Raw genomic sequence first — 18,603 nt, forward strand, 5'->3', positions numbered from 1 at the left:
GGTTCTGAGACAGAAGGTCTGTTTGACCTCACGGTGTTTGAGCTGCTGGAAGCAGATGTTGTTTCCCTTGCTTTGCAATTGACAACAGTTTCCCAAGCCACCTGTGCTATTTTCCTAACCTCGTTAAGAGAGAGGTTATCTTTTCTTGTCTCAAGAATAACGTGTGTACGTATACAAGGATGAAGGTTCTGCAAGTACAGGGACTTAAAGGTTGGGTTCTCTTCTAAGCCTGGTGCATTCTTTCCTTGAAAGTATACGTGTCTCAAACGTCTAAAGTAGTTTCTGGGACTCTCTTGACGGGAATGTTTAATTTGACTAGCTGCAACCAAAGAAGCGATTTCGTCTGCAGTAGAAGCAAATTCTTCTGTCAGTGCATGACGGAGCTCATTGTAGTCATTTCTGACTCTGGCAGGTTGAGACTGTATAACTTTGCGGACAGCTTTTGAGCTGGTTTTCCACACAAGTTTAACTTTCTCTCTCTGTGTTGCATTGGGCAGGTCAATTAGATTTTGATCTAATTCCCTAAAATGGTCCTCAATGTTATGATCGCAGTTGTCTGGATCAAACACGTCCATATCTTTAGCTAGAAGCTCAAGCTCTTCAAGGCGGGGACATTGTGAAGTCACCGTTTGTGAAGGCAAGACTATGCTAGCTCTGTCATCACTCTCAAAGTGATGCAGTGAGGAGGGAGAGCAGGACTGAACTTCCCTGGTCGGCTCTGGAGAGGGCGTTAATCTCTCATTGAGGGAGGAATTTGAATTTGAAAAGCCAGAATCAGCAAGGCTGAACGACTTTGGTGGGGCAAGAGCTTCACATCTAAGCCCTAACAATTCCTTTTTGTGGGAGAAGAGCTGTGACTCTGCTGAGTGCAAATCTTCTAAATAACGCAGGACTTTGTGATTTGCTATCTGAACTTCACTAATGAGATTAGCATTTTGAGCTTTAAGGGATTCTATCTCCTTTTCTAATGCTGTTTTGCTCTGACAGACAATGTTAATTTGCCGGTGAAAGTTCAGGACCAAACATTTCAACACTGACCCTTTAGATGTGTCGCTGAGAAGTGAGTCTATTTCTTTACTGCACTCACTTAAGTTCAATGTGTTAATGAACTCAGGGTAGCCAGGTTTAAGGCTCTGTGCTAGGGAAGAAATGAAATTCTCTACACATGGGTTCTCCATTGTTTAAAATGGAAGGTGAGAATAAAACTTGTTGTCTAGTACAACAATGCAATTGTTTTGGCTCTGGTGTTGCTTGGCAGACACCTTGTGATGTAAATTGGGTAGTACACTAGCCTAAAACAACAGTTCCTCTGATCTACACTTTGTGGGTAGCTTGCTTCCTGCGCGGGGAGGGGCAACTACAGCACCATGTGGTTCTGGGACCAGAATTTACACTAACTGAGATGCAGGGCAGTCAGTCAGGGAATAATATCTATAAAGTACTACTCAAGCTGAGACACGTGGAAGAAACAGCTGGGCATGTAACTTTATTTCACAGGGCTGGTAGCACACTGTGGCTCTATCTATCTCCACTCAGGTTGAAATGCAAGGCAGTTCCAACAGTTCACGCTCTCGGGTTCATAGGGCCGGGGGCACGCTATGAGTTAAGGGGAAGGAGCACTTAATTTAGCAACAATTTCTGACAAGACTCATTGGATTGCATTGAATATGTGATATTCCAATGCTAAACCAAACTTCAATAGCTATCAGCAATAGCAAAATCTTAAGGGTAACTATCAGGCTTACAGAGGTTATCAATATTCTCAAATCGCTTTAGCTAAATTTGGAATTAATCAAATAACACCACTTTGTACTTGTTTGTAAGTACAGCTGGATGTCTACTCCTGCGGAAGACAAGTGGGGTTAAATGGAACGACTTTTGGATAATTTTGGATGAAAAATCCAAAAATTGTAAAATGTCCAAAAATATGACGAATATTAATATCACACAATTATGAATTATTGCCAGCCAACATAACTAAGCCTCACACGGGGCACCAATGTAGGTACTTTGGGTTTAATTGGATCAATAGTGACTATCAAATGAAATATTTGATGAGGAAAATTAATAAAGAAAAATTACTAAAAATTAATAACTTCAATTTATTAAAAACGTCACACGGAGAACCAATCAAATATATTGCTTGACTCACGTTCAGATTATGAGATTGAGTATTCTCAATAAACTTGCCGTTAATCAAGTAAATATTAGTTATCACCAATAATTATCAAAGATAATAATAAAAATGACTCTAGTTAAACCAGAGTTCCTCGGGGCACCACCGTCATAGACGGAGTGATAACTAATATTAAAGTCTCATAAAATATATTAAACTAATAATTAAGGGTTAAACACCGATAAATATAATAGTTTAATTAGTTGAAGGATTTAAGAAGTTCTTTTCTTAGTAGAAGCTGGCTCATTCATCTTTGTGTAATATTAAATAATCAGACATATGGTAAACACAAACATTTATTAACAGGTTAATAAATGCAACAAACAAGACACAATAAACTAACTAAAGTTAACAGCAAACGTATGTTTGTGTGTATGTGTGTGTGTGTGTGTGCGTGTGTGTGTGTGTGTGAGAGAGAGAGACAAAGAGAAGAGGTGGGGGCTCGGAGAAGGTGTGAACATTCTCTTTGTTACACAAAGGCCGGAAGCCTGATCTCTCAGTTCTTATGACAAAGTTACGATTATTTCTAGCCGTTCATAAAGTCCTATAACATGTAGTAATGCCCAGTTGGTGATTAGTTACCAGTCCATGAGAACGGAGATGTTGCGCATTGCTTGGTGCCAGTGGCTGGGTGAAGAAAGGAAGCTCCGTGGTGAAGAGGTTCTTGTCTTATTTGTGGCTCTTAGGCAAAAGAGGATTCGGATCGCTCTGTGCTGTGCTCAGTTGAGGATAACCGGTTGGTTAACCTTCGTGGTGATCCCACGCCATAGGCCAGGTCCAGGGCCGAGGGGACAGCTGGAAGCTGGTCTCCTGGATCCGCAGGGACGCGTAGAGTTGGAGAAGAGCAGGAGGATCCGGTCGAAAGATCCAGTAGAAAAGATTCAGTAGAAAGAGGCCAGTAGAAAGAGAGTGAGAGATGGGGGGCTCCACTTTATATAGGCCCGGGTGATGTCATCACCTGGGGGTCAATTCAGCCAATGAACAGTTTGGGTGCCTTGGAGGATTCACACCTGGGTGTGACCTGTTGTGGGGGTGAAGGCATTTTGAGGTCTCTGCTTCCAGCAGGCTGCATTTTCTACGTTTAATCAAACTGACAGTTCGAGTTAATCCAGAAAATGAACAATCATCTTTGGGCGCCGGTTGCACCTACACTACTGATGTTAGTATTGCAGTATAGAGGTTTATGTATTCTACATTAATCTGACACAGAAAGACTATAAATCATTACAGATCCCAGCTTTAAAGTACTTGCAATTCCACATGCATCCTTCTCATTTCACTCTTGCATCCTGTATAGTTCGTTTCCGTTTTAGCTAAGGTCAGGAGGTGAATAATGAATAACGTTTTGTTCCTCTCATCCTTCTTGCAGGGCATGACCATCAAACCCCTGGTGGAACTGCTGGCAGTGAAGAAGAAACAGGAGGCCAAGCGGTCGATTAATGAGGAAATCCACACCCAGGTAAGACTCTAGCCCTACAACCATCACCGGCCTTCATCATCACATCTGATGATCTCTTGATTCCTGCTTTATGCATATTTTAATAACCCAGAGCATTTCGGTATGCGGCTCACAGATGAAACAGCCTTTCACTGAGCCACCTTGTTAATCCACAGTAATGTATTCTCACTACCTGTCTTATTTTCCCAGTCCAAATATTATTATATAACATTCCCTGGATTGAGAAAATGCACAACAAATAATTTAAAATATGATGCATTCCTTGCAGTTGTAGTTATATAAATGTGGCGTTCGTTTCCAGTCACAAGCCTCTGAGGTCATTTAGGTCATTAAATCTTGATTACTGCTTCCACCTACTGGTTGTGTGGTGTTACTGCATCTCATACACTGCACTGTACAGTGTACTGGTTCAGCATAGTGAATGTCAATCCAAAGATCTGAAAATAACGTTTTACTATCTAGTTAAATATTGTCTCTCACTCACTCACACACACACACACACACACACACACACACACACACACACACACACACACACACACACACACACACAGAGCATCTTGTATCCTCTGTTTTTGGTCCTCAAACACATCCGTGAGTGACCACCATGCTCTACAGTTAGAGTGTTTTAAAGCTATTAATACAGCGCGGATAAGAACGCACACACACACATACACACACAAACAAACACACACACACACACACACACACACACACACACACACACACACACACACACACCCACAAACACACACGCACACACGCACACACCCACACACCCACACGCGCACACGTGCACACACACACACAGTTCCTGTCTGGGGCTTTGCAGTAATTCAGTGCTTGAGGCTAGAGGAGCAGGCTGTCATAATGGCTTCTCCTCCACTGTAAAGCACCAGTGACTGGAGTCAACAGAGCTGGCTCGGCTACAACGTAGTACTAAATGGAGGTGTGGGGTCTGTGCATTTTTTTAGTTCTTTATTTTTTAAACTGGTTAGATATTTAAGGGTGGGGATGACAAGACAGTACACAATAAAATTATGTCAAGACATGCTGCTCACAATAGCGAAGGTATCACAATATAGGCTAAAACTAAACTATCATGTACGGCTCATGATCATTTCTGCATAGACTGGCAGTAATCATACTGTAATCATTAATCATTAATCAGTAATCATTTGTTTAAGATAACCATAACTTTTAAAGAGGGGTGGAAATAAAAGATTGTAAAAGTGTAAAATTGAGGCTATACCGGGTTTTAATTTCTCGTATTTTTCATGTACGGCTATACTTGTGCATAAATAGGCAGCAAGATATATAATATTGTTAAAAGCCAGCTGTGTCTGAATGCACTTTGAGTGTACCTGCATACCCTTCTTACTAACGGTTAGAACTTTTAACACAACCATTAATAACCCACAAATAACTCTCGTTAACAGGGCAAAACACCAAGGCACACAACAATGTGCGAGTAATCTGTAATAATAATAATAGTACATTAATAAAGTTACACATCCTAACCGCATGTTTTTATATTCTATGACAGTAGAATAAGCCACTATAAACCTAAAATAAGGCCCAGTCATGCAAAACTAAAGAAAATCTGTGACCACCAGAATCTTAAAAACTACCATGATACAAATGTATCGTGATGCCACCCAGGACTTGTCTGAGCCCTTTTACCACATACAGCTGCAGTATTCAAATGACAGACATACAATAAACTGGGGAAAGGAGGTGCCAGGATCAAGATGGTTGTAGTAAAATAAGAAAACCTCTATGACCAAGTATCAGTGTAACCAGAGGAGAACGTATGGTAACACATTGCTGTATTGTCTCACCCTTAATCTTCTGCAGAAACTTTTCATACTGTTTATAAAATGACTTTTTCACTCCTACCATCGCAGTGCTGTTAGGCAGCCTGTACATAAGTCTGACAAAGCAGAAGTAAATTCTGTGGCTCTGTCTAATGACTTGTTCCCATAGCAACAGAGCCCGTCAGACTGTCATCTGCAGGCTTAGTCAGAGCACGAGGGTGACCTGTGGCCGGATGCAGACTGAACAACAAATGCTTCGATACATTTCTCTGGTTCTCTGAACAGTCGTCTGCCACTGCTAATGAACACTGTCCGATCAGTCACCTGGCTGCAGCTGGTTTTCTTCCATGACTTCTTTTTTGAAGCTCACCACCTGCAGTTGTTGATAATGATGTTGTCAGTCTTACCTAGGAAGGTGGTTTTACTACGAGGAACAGTAACTGTGGTGAAGAAAACGGTACAAGACACAGCTGACTAACGTCTGTGGTGCCACAGTGTTCCTGTTATCACTGTGAAAAACATTAGTTTATCATAAATTAGAGTTTATTCACCAAATTGAACCATATTTTGTCTCCTTGTGGTACACTATGCAAACAGGAAAAAAGGATAAGAACTATAAAAACATCTGTCTTTGACTAATTCATTAATTAAACAATTTCGCCCTGGGTTTATTATATTAAGTATTTCTGATTCTGATTAAAATGCTCTAATTTAATGAATTAAGACGCAACATAGGCCCTGGACAGTCGTGTATATAAGATATAGGTTTGTTCAAAGGCATATGAGCTTTTGTAGTTGCTAAGTCTGTTTACAATAATCAAAATACTCGACAGAGTAGGCGGACAGTCTGATTGAGAGCCTGATTCAGTGTTTTTTTTTGTTTGTCTCCCTTTTAAATATAATTTTCTGCCTCATTTTATCCCCAGTTCCTCGACCACCTACTGACTGGAATTGAGGACATTTGTGGACACTATGGACACCACCACTGGAAGGACAAGTATGGATTTTACACTTATCTGCCATTAAACTTTACTCATCTGACGGTGTGGGCTGCATTATTCTCATTAGTGATAAATAGTTGGCTAAACATGCTAATGCTCATCACAAGTTACCCCAGCCTAAATTAAGAAAGGCAAGCACAGAGAGAAAATGTAATCATAGTTTTATTCTTTAGTAGTAAATCGCCAAAATTGTCATTGGTTAATTTTCGACCATAATCGATTAATTTATTTAAGTCTGGAGAGAATACACATTAACTGTGCCAATGAATGTGGAATCATTGATGTCATTCCCGCCCTTAGCTTTATTTTCTTCTAATGTGCAACATGTGTCAAACCTCTCACATCTCTGTTCTGCTCTCACTCGCATGACTGTCTTTTTCCCTGTTTTCCTGTGTAACTCATTTCCTCCTCCCAGACTGAACCGCTTCAACAAGAAGTATGTGAAGAAGTGCCTGATTGCGGGCGAACGCTCCAAGGAGCCACAGCTCATCGCCTTCTATCACAAGATGGAGTTCAAACAGGCCATTGAGCTGGTGGAGAGCGGAGGGGGAGTCAAGCTGCCGTCTGCTGTTCCTTCCACAGTTTCCATGCAGTAAGTACGAGCATTCACTGCGTGCGTGCGTGCACCCTTTAAACATGCAGTAAGTTGTTGTTTTGGTCACCCGAGGGCTTGAGTTGTGGACACAACATTGTCATCACCTTCTCAAATTGATTTGGCTAAACTTTAAGCAAATGGTTATTTATTTACACATCAAGCCGTTATGGAGAAACATTCATTTTGAGTCGTGTCTCTGGTCACCTAATAAATGTAAGTCCAATATTTTCTTTTAACCCTGATTTCTCTACCAACTCCTGAGGGAAATATGTCTCTTTAGCTGCTAAATGCTCCGCTGTGCTCAGAAGCTCATCTCTAACTATGTCCGTCAGCTGTTTGAGGTGAGCAGGTAGTGTACAGTGAGTTATTCTAACTTTTCTGGCGTTAACAGCGCTATGGGAAAGCAGTGAGAGTGAACCAAAACATTAATGGGAGCTGCAGATGTGTGTGATAAATATCTGTTAGTTCAACATCGCAGCCAATTTAAATGTTCAAAACAAAACAACCTTGTATTACCATGCTATCCATTTAATGCATAGTCAAATTCTGGCCAACATGTTAAAAAAAAAGCCCTTGAACCACAGTAGTTTCTGTCAAAGCTGTCAGTGGAACACAGCGTTTTATTTTCCAGTGTTGTTTTACATCACCCACAATGCTGCTGGCTGATGACTGGAATGTTTCTGGTTCTTTGATAAGCACTGATGTGTCACAGTTGTGAGCTGTTTTCTAGCTAGTACATTGGCTGTTCAATTACATGAGCTGTAAATGACCGTACACTAACTGAGTTTCCAATCATGTATCTTTATGAACATGTATTGCATTCTAAAAGCTGTATGCAAACGTCAAATTTCGATAAAACTTCCTCAATTGTGCAAAAAAGTTCTTACTCTTGTGTAAGGTGGTGTTTGCCTTTGTTGAAACGTTCATGTGCAAAATGGGATAAAAAAATGTCTTTGTTTAATAAGATAAAAAACAACAACATTTAACTCTGACTCATGAGATGTTTCCTCTGTCAGCGTCTTCCCGGATATTCCCATAACTTGGCTTCGTCTGTGGACAGCATTGAAAATGGCGTGATACTAACTTTCTCCCGCATATTCCTCAGGAACATCCAGCCCAAGAAGCCTCCTGCTCCCAAGCCTGTAGAGAGAGCTCTGTCCAATCTGCCTAAAGGCCGAGAGGAGGAGATCAGGAATATCCTCAGGAGTAACCTTCAGAGGACACGACAGAGGGTAACACCGCTATAAGAACAATACAATGATTATACATGTCAAGTGTCAGTTAGAGATGTATTGTCTTACCGGGTGTTCAGAGAACATCACTGGTCATATTGATTTGCACTGATAAACAAAGTGGTACATCTGCCATATTAGACATCAGTGTATTGATTGTGACATAGTTAGAATTAAATCAGGAGCTCCACTCATACATTAACTAATACTGACTTTGATTTTCAGAGACACACAAAATCACTTCTCATTGATTTACACTGGTTAGGAGTATCGTTCTCTAGTGGTCATCATTGCCTGAGTAAATGACACACACACATACTGTATTTGTTTATCATTACTTCTGAAGGTCTTTTTTTCCTATACGTAACTTATTATTATTATTATTGTTATTTGTTTATCATTAAATTGCCCTCTTAAACTGAGTTGCTCTACATGTCTTTTGTCTCTCAGCTGCGCTCCTACAACAGACATACTCTGGTGGTCGATCCGTACGAGGATGGCTTCGGCGACTTCCTCATCAAGAAGCAAAAGATGGTTGAGCTGGAGAAGAAGGTGTGACTATCAGTCTCACAGAGGTCTACACCTCTGCTGTCTGCTTTGTGGAATTTCATTGACACCTGTTAACCGCAAGATTGCACAAAACACAGGCTGTTAGTCGACGTTAAAGAAGACATTTTGTAATACCAAGCACTGCAACAGAGACTGTTATGCAAGCTGGTTTATAACAGGGTAGAATTTCTATTGCAGGAAGAAAAGCATCAGGAGAAACACAGTCAACAGATGAAGTGCAGCTCTTCTCATTTCATACCAGGCCACCAGCAGTTAAATGATTCAGCTAAAACTATGATTGGTGTTTTAATTAGAGTCCAAACTTCAGTCTCTTGAATTCATTTCCTCGACACAAATGGTGGCTGATTTATTTGCACAGTTGAGCGGCCCTAGCACAAACTTCCATTTCATCAGCATGTAATTATATAATGAAAATAGACTCTTGTTTTGGGTAAATTGAATGTGCCAGAAGCTGCTGTAGACTCAAGAGGATTTCCGCAGTGAAAAGAAAAGCAACACGTAATTGAATGAAATGTACGGTATCTCTAATTTATCACTGGTGAATTGCTGAAATGATTTAGTTTCGCTTTAATACTTACAAAACCGTTAAATGTGGCAGAATGCGTATTTCCTGTGTGCATTAACCCTCTGAACCACGAGCAGTTTCCGGCGTTGCTTCTGACACACTTTACTCAATACGGGCTCATTTGTCACTGCAATATCAAGACCTACACTTCTACGGAAAAACACAATCATGTTATAAGTAGGGAGAATGCATTATGCAGTATAGCAGTTATAATGCTGAATTAAAGTTTAATTCTTTGATAATTTACAAAAAGTTAAATTAAAAAATGGAGTCTATATACGCACAAAGCACCAACAAGTGTTACGGCTTCACATGCAATATGTACTGAATTATTGACATTTACTCTTGTATCGACATTTCACTGGATTCTTGTCACTGTTGGTGTCAGTGGAGTAAATCATGGCTTCAAGTTGCATAGAGGAGCGCCATATTTAATCTTTCTTATAAGATATGGTGACTGCAAATGGTTTAATAATGGCAAAATTTCCAATAAGACTTGAAGAGTGAAGTGATTTTGATGAAATGTTGCTACTCTAAGGCATAGATGATGCAATCACGGACAACGGGGAAAGTTAATAATCCCACAAAAATGTCTTTAAAGTTTCTGGTTATGATAAATGGTGTAATTTTGGGTTGTTTGTTTTTCTTTTTTAACGTTTTCTTTTTTATGGGTTCTGTAAGTTAATGATAGTGAATTTTTACAGAAGTTACATTATATAACTATCATTTTGATAACACGCAGAAGCCCAAACCACCCCATAAACAAACCATTTCCCTGTGTTTTCCCAGATAAAAGACATGAATAACTACCTGACGGTGCCTGCTGCTCCCCCTGACTCCCCGACCATGTGTAGAGCCAGACTGGCCTCAGGTAAACACATCCATCTTAGCCATAGCCAAACACAAACTCTGGATGGTTACCACCATCACGCCGAAAGGTACCTCATGAAACACTTCACCGTGTCATTAATGGGACCCACAGGGATGAGACCTTTTTATTTTGTGGGGCTCACACAAGGCAGCTTTCACAAAACAATAAACACTGTCGTAAGCACTGATACTGTTCACAACTGCAGCAAGAGATATTTCCCCACTGATGGAAATATGTTTGCATGTGCCGGTCGGCATGTAAACCAGTGTGTGGTTTCATTTTAGGCAAAGATACTGATTTCAAACCTGCTCAGCAGCAGAAAGGGGAGAAAGTCCTTCCAGGTATGTCGCTAGTGTAGAGAACATTCATTTTGAGTTGTGATAACCCGACAGCGATCCTAACATGCATGTGTCAGTTATGCTGCTTGTTAACATTCATCAATTATTCATCACTAATGAGGGGATCTCATGACATGATTGACAAGTTCGATGATTTTTTTTTTTTAAAGCTGAGAAACGAAGCCTTGCTGTTTACAGTCAAGCATGATGTGTGTTGGAATTTCAGCTTGTTCTTTAAGTTTCAATTAAAAGCGGAATCATTTCCAGCATGTGTGGCATTATAAATCATTGTGACTTCCTTTGGGTTACTTTTGTTGTTGTGAATCATAGACTGTATATAATATAGGACGACTTGTCAGCTCCCTGAAAGTGAAGCCAAAACATCTCTATCGCCCCCTAGTGGCTGGTTGCAACGTAATCATAAATGCCGCCCTATGCATGTTAGCTGATGCAGCATAGTCTATACAATCAATTACAGGTAAGTCAAATGTTTTTTTAATTTTTTTTACCAATGACAGCTTCTGTCATTTTAAGTAGCTCTTATCACACTGATGATGTCCAGGTGTTCATTTTTCTGATAAGTTTGGTTTCAGCGAGTTCCTAAAAGCAATTTCAGTCAAAAGCAACTGGACTACAACAGTTCATGTACGCATCTGACCAGGCTGGGACTGGTCCAACTAACTGGTGTGGAGATCCAGGTATTTAACCTCTCACAAGGTCAGATGCGTACGTGAACTGATGAAGCCTCTTGGATGAGAGGTAAAAGGTCTTCCTAGACAAATAACCAAGTCCAGTTGCTTCGTGTTGTTCTGGCGGGTGTATGGGCAGGACCTCGATATTACTGCTCCACCGCAGACTCTGGCTCCAAAAAGGCGCCTCTGTAATATTTTGGCTTCACTTCAACACAGTGGGAGGACGCATCATCTATCTTTATATACAGTCTATGTTTGAAATATTTAGAAAAGGTCTTGAAGCCCGTTGTTGTTGAGTCTGTGCAGTGATTGTACATTAGTAGCTTTGTTGACTTCCCTTGTTCATCGTATGTTCAAGCACGCTGATGGAATGACGGAATAATATGAAATCTCTTTTTGAAGCCTCGGTAAAGCTAATTCCCTGATATTGCGCCCTTGTCCTGCCTCTAGACCCACAAGCCTACATGAAGCCGTCGTCAGACAGCGTGCCGACCATCCAGGTAGACCTGGCCTCTCCTCAGTCTCCAGATTCCCTCAACCTGATGGATGAGTTCAGACGGGCTGGCCAACAGCAGCAGCAGAAGAAGGAGGAAGAGGACCAGGGCCTGATGATGAGGCCTCCGTCTGGGCCAAGTGGACCTAACAAGCCAGGAGAGGCGGACGGGGGCAGGGAACAGCAGAAGCTGACAAGGTGCCTGAGCGACCCCGGTCCCAGCGCAGACGAGGAGGAGGACGAACCCTTCCTGCCTTGACGTGGCAGACTGGATATGGAAGGGGTCAGGCTGCATGCCCGCCTTCTTTAATTAGAGGAGAGAGGGCTGCTTCACTGCACTAAATAATGTCTTTGGTTCAGAAACCAAACACGCCAAAACTGCTAATGCTGTACGAAACCAGAAACAAAAAGCAAAAGGAGATTGTCTGAGAAGAAGAAAAAGAAAAAGAGCCATTAGTTTATTATCATTGCTCTTTATTTTCTTAGACAGGATCGGAACAGCTGCTATCTGAGGCATGGTGGAGTTTATGGTTGATAGTCTGAGACATTCAGGAATGAACTATGCATTACCAAAGGTTCGGACTGTTTTAGTGTCATTTTCACTTTAGTGTCAGACTGCTTTTCTTTTTTAATGACTACATAGTTATCGTTTTTTTACGTTTTCTTTTCAGGATTTTCCATTTTTTCCCCATCTTTAAGTCTTCTTTGAGACACACTGGGCTTCTAGTCCTACATGTAATCAACAAAGCAAACTGCTTCAAACCAGTTTTCTTTTTCAAACAGCACTTGACTTTAAGGGGCTGGTTTTAATCCAGTATCTGTTCTTTCATTCTGTCACTTGAAATCGCTGGATATTCAAACATTTAGAGTAGCTAGTTTTGAATATTTTGCCTTATTTTATGTCAAACCTTTTCATTTTTTTTTTGAGGGGCACTAACATCTGTTTGCAATCAGTTTGTCCCAGTGTTTGTGGGATGTAGGTTTAAAAGCTGGATGTATTTAGTCACTTTGTAAAAGAACCACAGTTCTTTAGAGTCGTGCTTACAGACCTGCGGCCTTGTCCTATGGCTGTGGAGGGAGTTATTGTGTGGACTCATTTCACTGTTGTATAGGACCTACACACACGAGTGTTTGGGAAAGCTCGGGAGACCGGCAGTGACGCAGCACAGATGTTTTGATGTCAGTGATCATGCTTGATTCCCCATCCAAGTCACATGTTGTCATGTCACGTTTCTGTGCAGACATTTTTATGTTTCACCTGAATTTTAGAACAGCTTTCATAACTCACTGGAGTAAGGTCGGGTAGATGCTTCTCTTGGTAATAATGTAATGAAGAAGTGCCCATCTAACAGTCACCTTCACTCTCCTCATGTAGAAGGTCCACAGATTTTAATATATCAGAAATGAATCAACCTTCACGTTCTTTTACTTGCACATTTGCATTCTTCAGGTTTTTCTTCAGAAGGTTAGTTTGTACAGGAATCCATCCACGCCTCTTAACCCTCTTGAAATAGACCGTAGGCATCTCACGGCAAAAAGAATTCTATGCAGTATGGATGTGTAAAAATATGTAAATTAATTATAATATCCTATATTTATTAATACCGTTTAAAACTAAAGTCTCGTTATCTTGTAAACATGCAACAATTGACGCAGTTCACTGAAAAAATCTGCTAAAATCGAACACGGGCATTAAAATACACAAAAACAATTTGTTAGACTAAAAAGTTCTCTGCAGGCACGACAGCGTAGTCTAGTGTTTTGTTGATTCCATAACTCTTCATCTGCTGTACTGTATTGTTTGTACAGTGTGTAACATACATTGCACATATTTTTTTACACAGCCGCTCAGTGAATTGGAATATGACATAAATCACGTAACCTGATGATTTGTAGTTTCTAGTGTGCCACAACCAACAACAGATTATAAACAAGTCTTCTTGTTATTACTTTACTGCAGAGAGATTGTAGTTCCTTCATACAGACCATCCAAAGAACTTGCCGTGGAAAGTAAACTTCAGTAGGCTGAGTGAGTCACTGCTCCAGTTTTCTGGCTCCTTCCTGATCCTCTTACATCCGGACGGCTCACATTACAGCTGAGGGGAACAAGCACAAGAACCTCGACAGGCTTGTTTATTTTCCTTAACTCTTCCCCTCTCTCTTAAGCATCTATACATGGCTTGCTATGATTACTATAGTGAGGGTAAGAAGATAATGTCTGGGCACAAATGAACTCATGTAAATCCATGCATACTTGCTCCGTTGCCGGGCACGTTTGGTCCTTTTCTCTGCCCCTGACACTTTTCCTGCTTCCCCAATTTCTAAAAGGATAATTGCAGCTGAGAGACGGGAGGCTCAAACCTTAAAGCATCTCATTTCCCTCTCGACCAAATTAAATTTACTGTCGGAAATGTCAGCGTGTGACGGAGTGTCGCAGTGGAGAACTTTGCTGAAAATGTCAACAGGGACGGGGTTAAAGTGAGAGGGGTTGTTTAAAACCCAGTAGTGACGAGCCAAATGACACGCAGCACTTTTTCCCAGCTTCCACTCCTCCCGCTTATCGTCGCTTAAAGGACAGTGATATTTACACGCAGTGTTGCTTTTACAAGGCTCTAAACCGCAGCTACAGAAGCCCTCCATCTGTGAATGGTTGCTTAACACTGTGCTGCTGGGAATATTTCAACATCTTCTTCCCAGATGCTCTTTGATTTGGCAGTTTGTTGCTCATTTAACCCTTAACTGCTCTGTGGAGACTGATAGGATGCAGCAAGTGATGAACTTCTAAACATATACCCACTTGTGAATACATGCAACTGCGTAAATGCAAAGTAGGGTATCTCTTAGAGGGATCATGCATGATGCTGATTAATTTTCGGGATAAGATCGAATATAAGGAACCACAAAACCTCCAATTTTAATCAAAAACAAGATATATCATGCTCACTTCATATTATCCCAAAGACTTTTTATTTCTCAAAGAAAGAAACGCTACTTTCATACTTCTCCTTTTTTTTGTTTTAAACCAAAAGCACCTTTTATGGGAAAGTATTCCCACACCTTCAAGGGAAATGTTTGGTGCAGGAAACCTTAATCTGAAGCCATACAGCCTCCAGAAGAACCTGTTTCATTGTATTCATATATTGTAATGTCATATACACGTCATGTCTGCCTTTGTTTTGCTCGATGCACAAAACAAACCTTTACATTCAAATCGTTTGTGTCTTCAAATGAATTCTTGCTGATGTCAGTTTTGAATGTCCACACTGGATGTTTCCCTACGGCGCTGAATTGTTTTAGGTGGCGGTTTTCATCGAATGTGTTGGACTGAACGACAACAACACTGTTGTCTCACCGGCATCCGCTTCATCTTTACGTTTTTTCTTTGCATGTGTTTGCTTAATCATGTGTTTTTATTCTTCAACTGTTGAATTGTACAATGACTTTTTTTCTGATTTACTGGGCTATGACCTTTGCTTTATCGGGACACATGCATATTAATGGGATACATGTGCGTTACATCACTCTGTGTGTTTTACAGACGTTTTTAAGCTTCACTGTGTTTTTTCCATCTCATGTTTAACTGGCATCTGTCGGCCAAACTTTAAACTGTGGAGTTGCTTAAGCTCTGAGTACATATTATAAGCTTTATTCTCCTAAACTCAGATGTATCACTGGGGAAAGTGAAGCTAAGGCATCATTTACAATCAGCTACACATGCAGACAAGATTCTTAACCCTAAAGCCAAACATGTTTTCCATATTTGTGTTGTTTCCCCCCAGTTTCCAGGCAGCCATTAGTTTCAGTTCATTCACCAGAGCACAACAACCCTTGTAAAAAACTTTAAACTTCAGAGTTGGCTATTAGGTCTGTCATACTGCAGATTCAGTCAAACCAATTTAAAGGAAAGGTTTCACATTTTCTTTAAACAATATTTAAAAGCTGGTATGTGCATTGAAACCGTTTTTGGTCGCTGCCTGTCTCTCCTGTCCGTACTGGCTGTGAGTAGATGTTCATTCTGTGTGAACAGGCATTCTTACGTTTAGCCTGGAGCTAATACGAGATAATGAGTTAGACAAACCAAGTGGGTGTCCTCCAGTCTTTGTAGTATGAAATCCACCCTTTGTGTTAGCATCCCTTTGGAGGATACACACTTTATTTTTTTAACTTAGACTGAGGAAAACTCATTATCATCTGTGGATCACTGGAATATAGTTATGTATGAAACTGTCTTACACCAATTACATTGAAATTGGTTTTAGAAGGGATCTTGGAAGGACAGGTATGAACCATAGACTGTGCATAATAGGGACGTATACTTTTCCTGAGAGGAAAAAACAAAACTATAGAATTCTTTTATTAGTCCCGCAACGGGGAAACTTGATTTTTTCACTCTATTATTATAGACACAGACGCACAGACAGGACCTATATACATGCAATTAATGGAGAGATGTCAGAGCGAGGGGGGCTGCAAGTGACCAGCGCCCTGAGCAGATGCTCAGCAGTGCCCAGGCGATGAACTGGCACCTTTCCAGTCACCAGTCCATGCTCCATTCATTGTCCACACAGGGACTCAAACCGGCGACCCGCCGGTTCCCAGCCAAGTCACCTATGGACTGAGCTACTGCCGCTGTGAAGCTTACTGTTGACGGCCATCTCGGCGGTGCCTGACGCCTGCTAACTAATTCATAAATGAGCAAAGAGGTGGAGCGTGGGTCGAGCTGAGGCCGGCCGAATGAAGCGAACAGTCAAAGCTCGCCACCTGTGATGGCACATACTGTCACTCAAAGCGGCCAGCCCTTAATTATGCAGAACTTTAAACCCTTGGTGAGTTGTATAAAAAAACTTACCCTGAAATTAGCTATAGAGACCAAAAGGTTTTAGTTTTTTTACCTGGCTGTATTCGTATTTATCTCTGCTGTAAAGTTGGGCATTTTAACATGGGGGGTCTATGGGGATTGACTCGCTTTTGAGGCCAGCCTTAAGTGGCCATTCAAGGAACTTTCAGCCGTGGAGTTTGCAGTTTGGTATGAACAGGAGAAACGAGAGCCAGCGAAAACTGTTTCAATGCACTCGTGGGCCTGTCCATATTGTTGTGAGATAAAAATGTAAACCTATCCTTTAAAAGTGCAACGATAAAACAAATGTCAGACTAAAACACAGACACAGAAGCCTAGACACTACTACAGTATGCTCTGAAAAACTGGTGGTTACATGATTTGTACTACATGGGCTAAATTGTGCAAAAACACTGGTCCGTTCCCGTAAGTACTATAAGATCTGACCGGCCACAGTGAACGGTTGCATTGTGGATGAACATTTGACTCTCCAATTATGGAGGCAGTAATCACTGTATGACGCACACACACACACACACACACACACACACACACGCGCAGCCTCAACATAATGACCCTGCGGTGTCATTACTCCACCACCCAAAGACTGTTTTCCACGCTCGTTTACCTCATTACTCTCCACCGTTTTACACCACACCGAGCACTTTAACGAAGCTGTACCTTTATCTCAAAACGCCTATGTTAAAGAGAGCAATAAGTGGCTTTAATGTAGTGTACACATTGTGCATGGTTATCAGGTGACACATCATAAGGGACAAGGAATGTACTTCATGAAGGGCCTTATTACCGGGTGTGTTTGGGGTTTTAGATCCTGGTGAAAGCCAGGCTGAGTTGATGAAAACGGATTATATTTCCCTTTTATTCATTGTTTTCTTCATCTTCATGTTTGAATTTCAATTTTGCAATAATTAAGAGTTTTTTTTTATTTTATATACACATAAATGGGAAAAAATATATATATATAAAAAGAAAAACATGTATTCTAAATTTATTATAATAATGTACAAATCAATCTGAAAGATAAGAAGCGTGTACTTTCTTGTGGATTAATCTTTAGCTTTCAGCATTCCATTCCTTTAATGAGCAGTGAAACTAACAACCAGAAATGAAACTACGTCAGAAACCATATACCAAATTAAAGTTTTACTTTATAGCAATGCTGTGTCTGTGTCTCGTGATTCTGGAAAGACGTCTGTTAATACAACTTTACTCATGCTCAAGTCTGTATTCAAAATGAAAGGCCAGAGTACAGAAGTATATATATACTGAAACATCAAAACCACTCGGGATTCCTACTGTATGTTATGTTATTGTATCATTATTGTTGATGCATTTATGTTTAAGCTCTGTAATGTATTTGTTAATGATGTTCTGTATGTAAAATCTAACTCTGCAAAGTAACTAAGAGGTGTATCATATATCATCTGCTTTTAGGTTTTTAAAGCAGTCAGATAAATGTAGCAGGTTGGAAGTGGAAATTAAGCAGCATAACATGGAAATACTCATTTACTAAAACATATTTTTAAATAAACTTTAAAATAATGAAATGTTATTTCCATGGCCAAGGAAAGTTCAGTCAATAACTGTGAACATGAGCTACTCTCTGCAAAGACACTTTATTTTATGCTTTATTGGATTGTTGTGTTCTCCGTTCTCTAACAGGCTGAATGCAAATGTCCACCCTTACGGTTTTCAGTCGTACGTACTGTGATGTGTTCATGACGTCGAGTCTGCGGGGACTAGAGACTGCCCACGATGCTGATGGACGGGGCTCAGGTCTGTTTTACTGCTAGCTACAACAACTACAATCATGCGCACAGTGATTGCTGCAGAACTTGCCTTTTGTTATTCAGCCATATCTATATTTCTTAAGGCAGGCTGCAATAATGATATGCATCTTGATGACCTCTATAGCCTGTTCTACATATTTCTGCAC

The 18,603-nt window shown here is 40.6% G+C and overlaps 1 protein-coding gene across 2 annotated transcripts in view; it reads left to right on the top strand.

The window, feature by feature from the left end:
* The window catches only part of slc9a1a (solute carrier family 9 member A1a), a 37,968-nt gene extending 20,171 nt beyond the window's left edge, over nt 1-17,797 (top strand). The window contains exons 6-13 of one of the 2 annotated variants that reach the window (XM_083918113.1): nt 3,546-3,635; nt 6,379-6,449; nt 6,869-7,045; nt 8,154-8,280; nt 8,731-8,832; nt 10,205-10,286; nt 10,571-10,627; nt 11,767-17,797. In XM_083918113.1, coding sequence (XP_083774239.1) covers nt 3,546-3,635; nt 6,379-6,449; nt 6,869-7,045; nt 8,154-8,280; nt 8,731-8,832; nt 10,205-10,286; nt 10,571-10,627; nt 11,767-12,068 — 1,008 coding nt within the window. In that variant the 3' untranslated portion in view covers nt 12,069-17,797. The remainder of the gene's footprint in view (nt 1-3,545; nt 3,636-6,378; nt 6,450-6,868; nt 7,046-8,153; nt 8,281-8,730; nt 8,833-10,204; nt 10,287-10,570; nt 10,628-11,766) is intronic. The other variant, XM_083918114.1, reaches the window with a different exon arrangement.
* The last annotated feature ends 806 nt before the right edge of the window (nt 17,798-18,603 follow it).

This window comes from Echiichthys vipera, assembly GCF_963691815.1.
Source record: "Echiichthys vipera genome assembly, chromosome: 8".
Taxonomy (NCBI): domain Eukaryota; kingdom Metazoa; phylum Chordata; class Actinopteri; order Perciformes; family Trachinidae; genus Echiichthys; species Echiichthys vipera.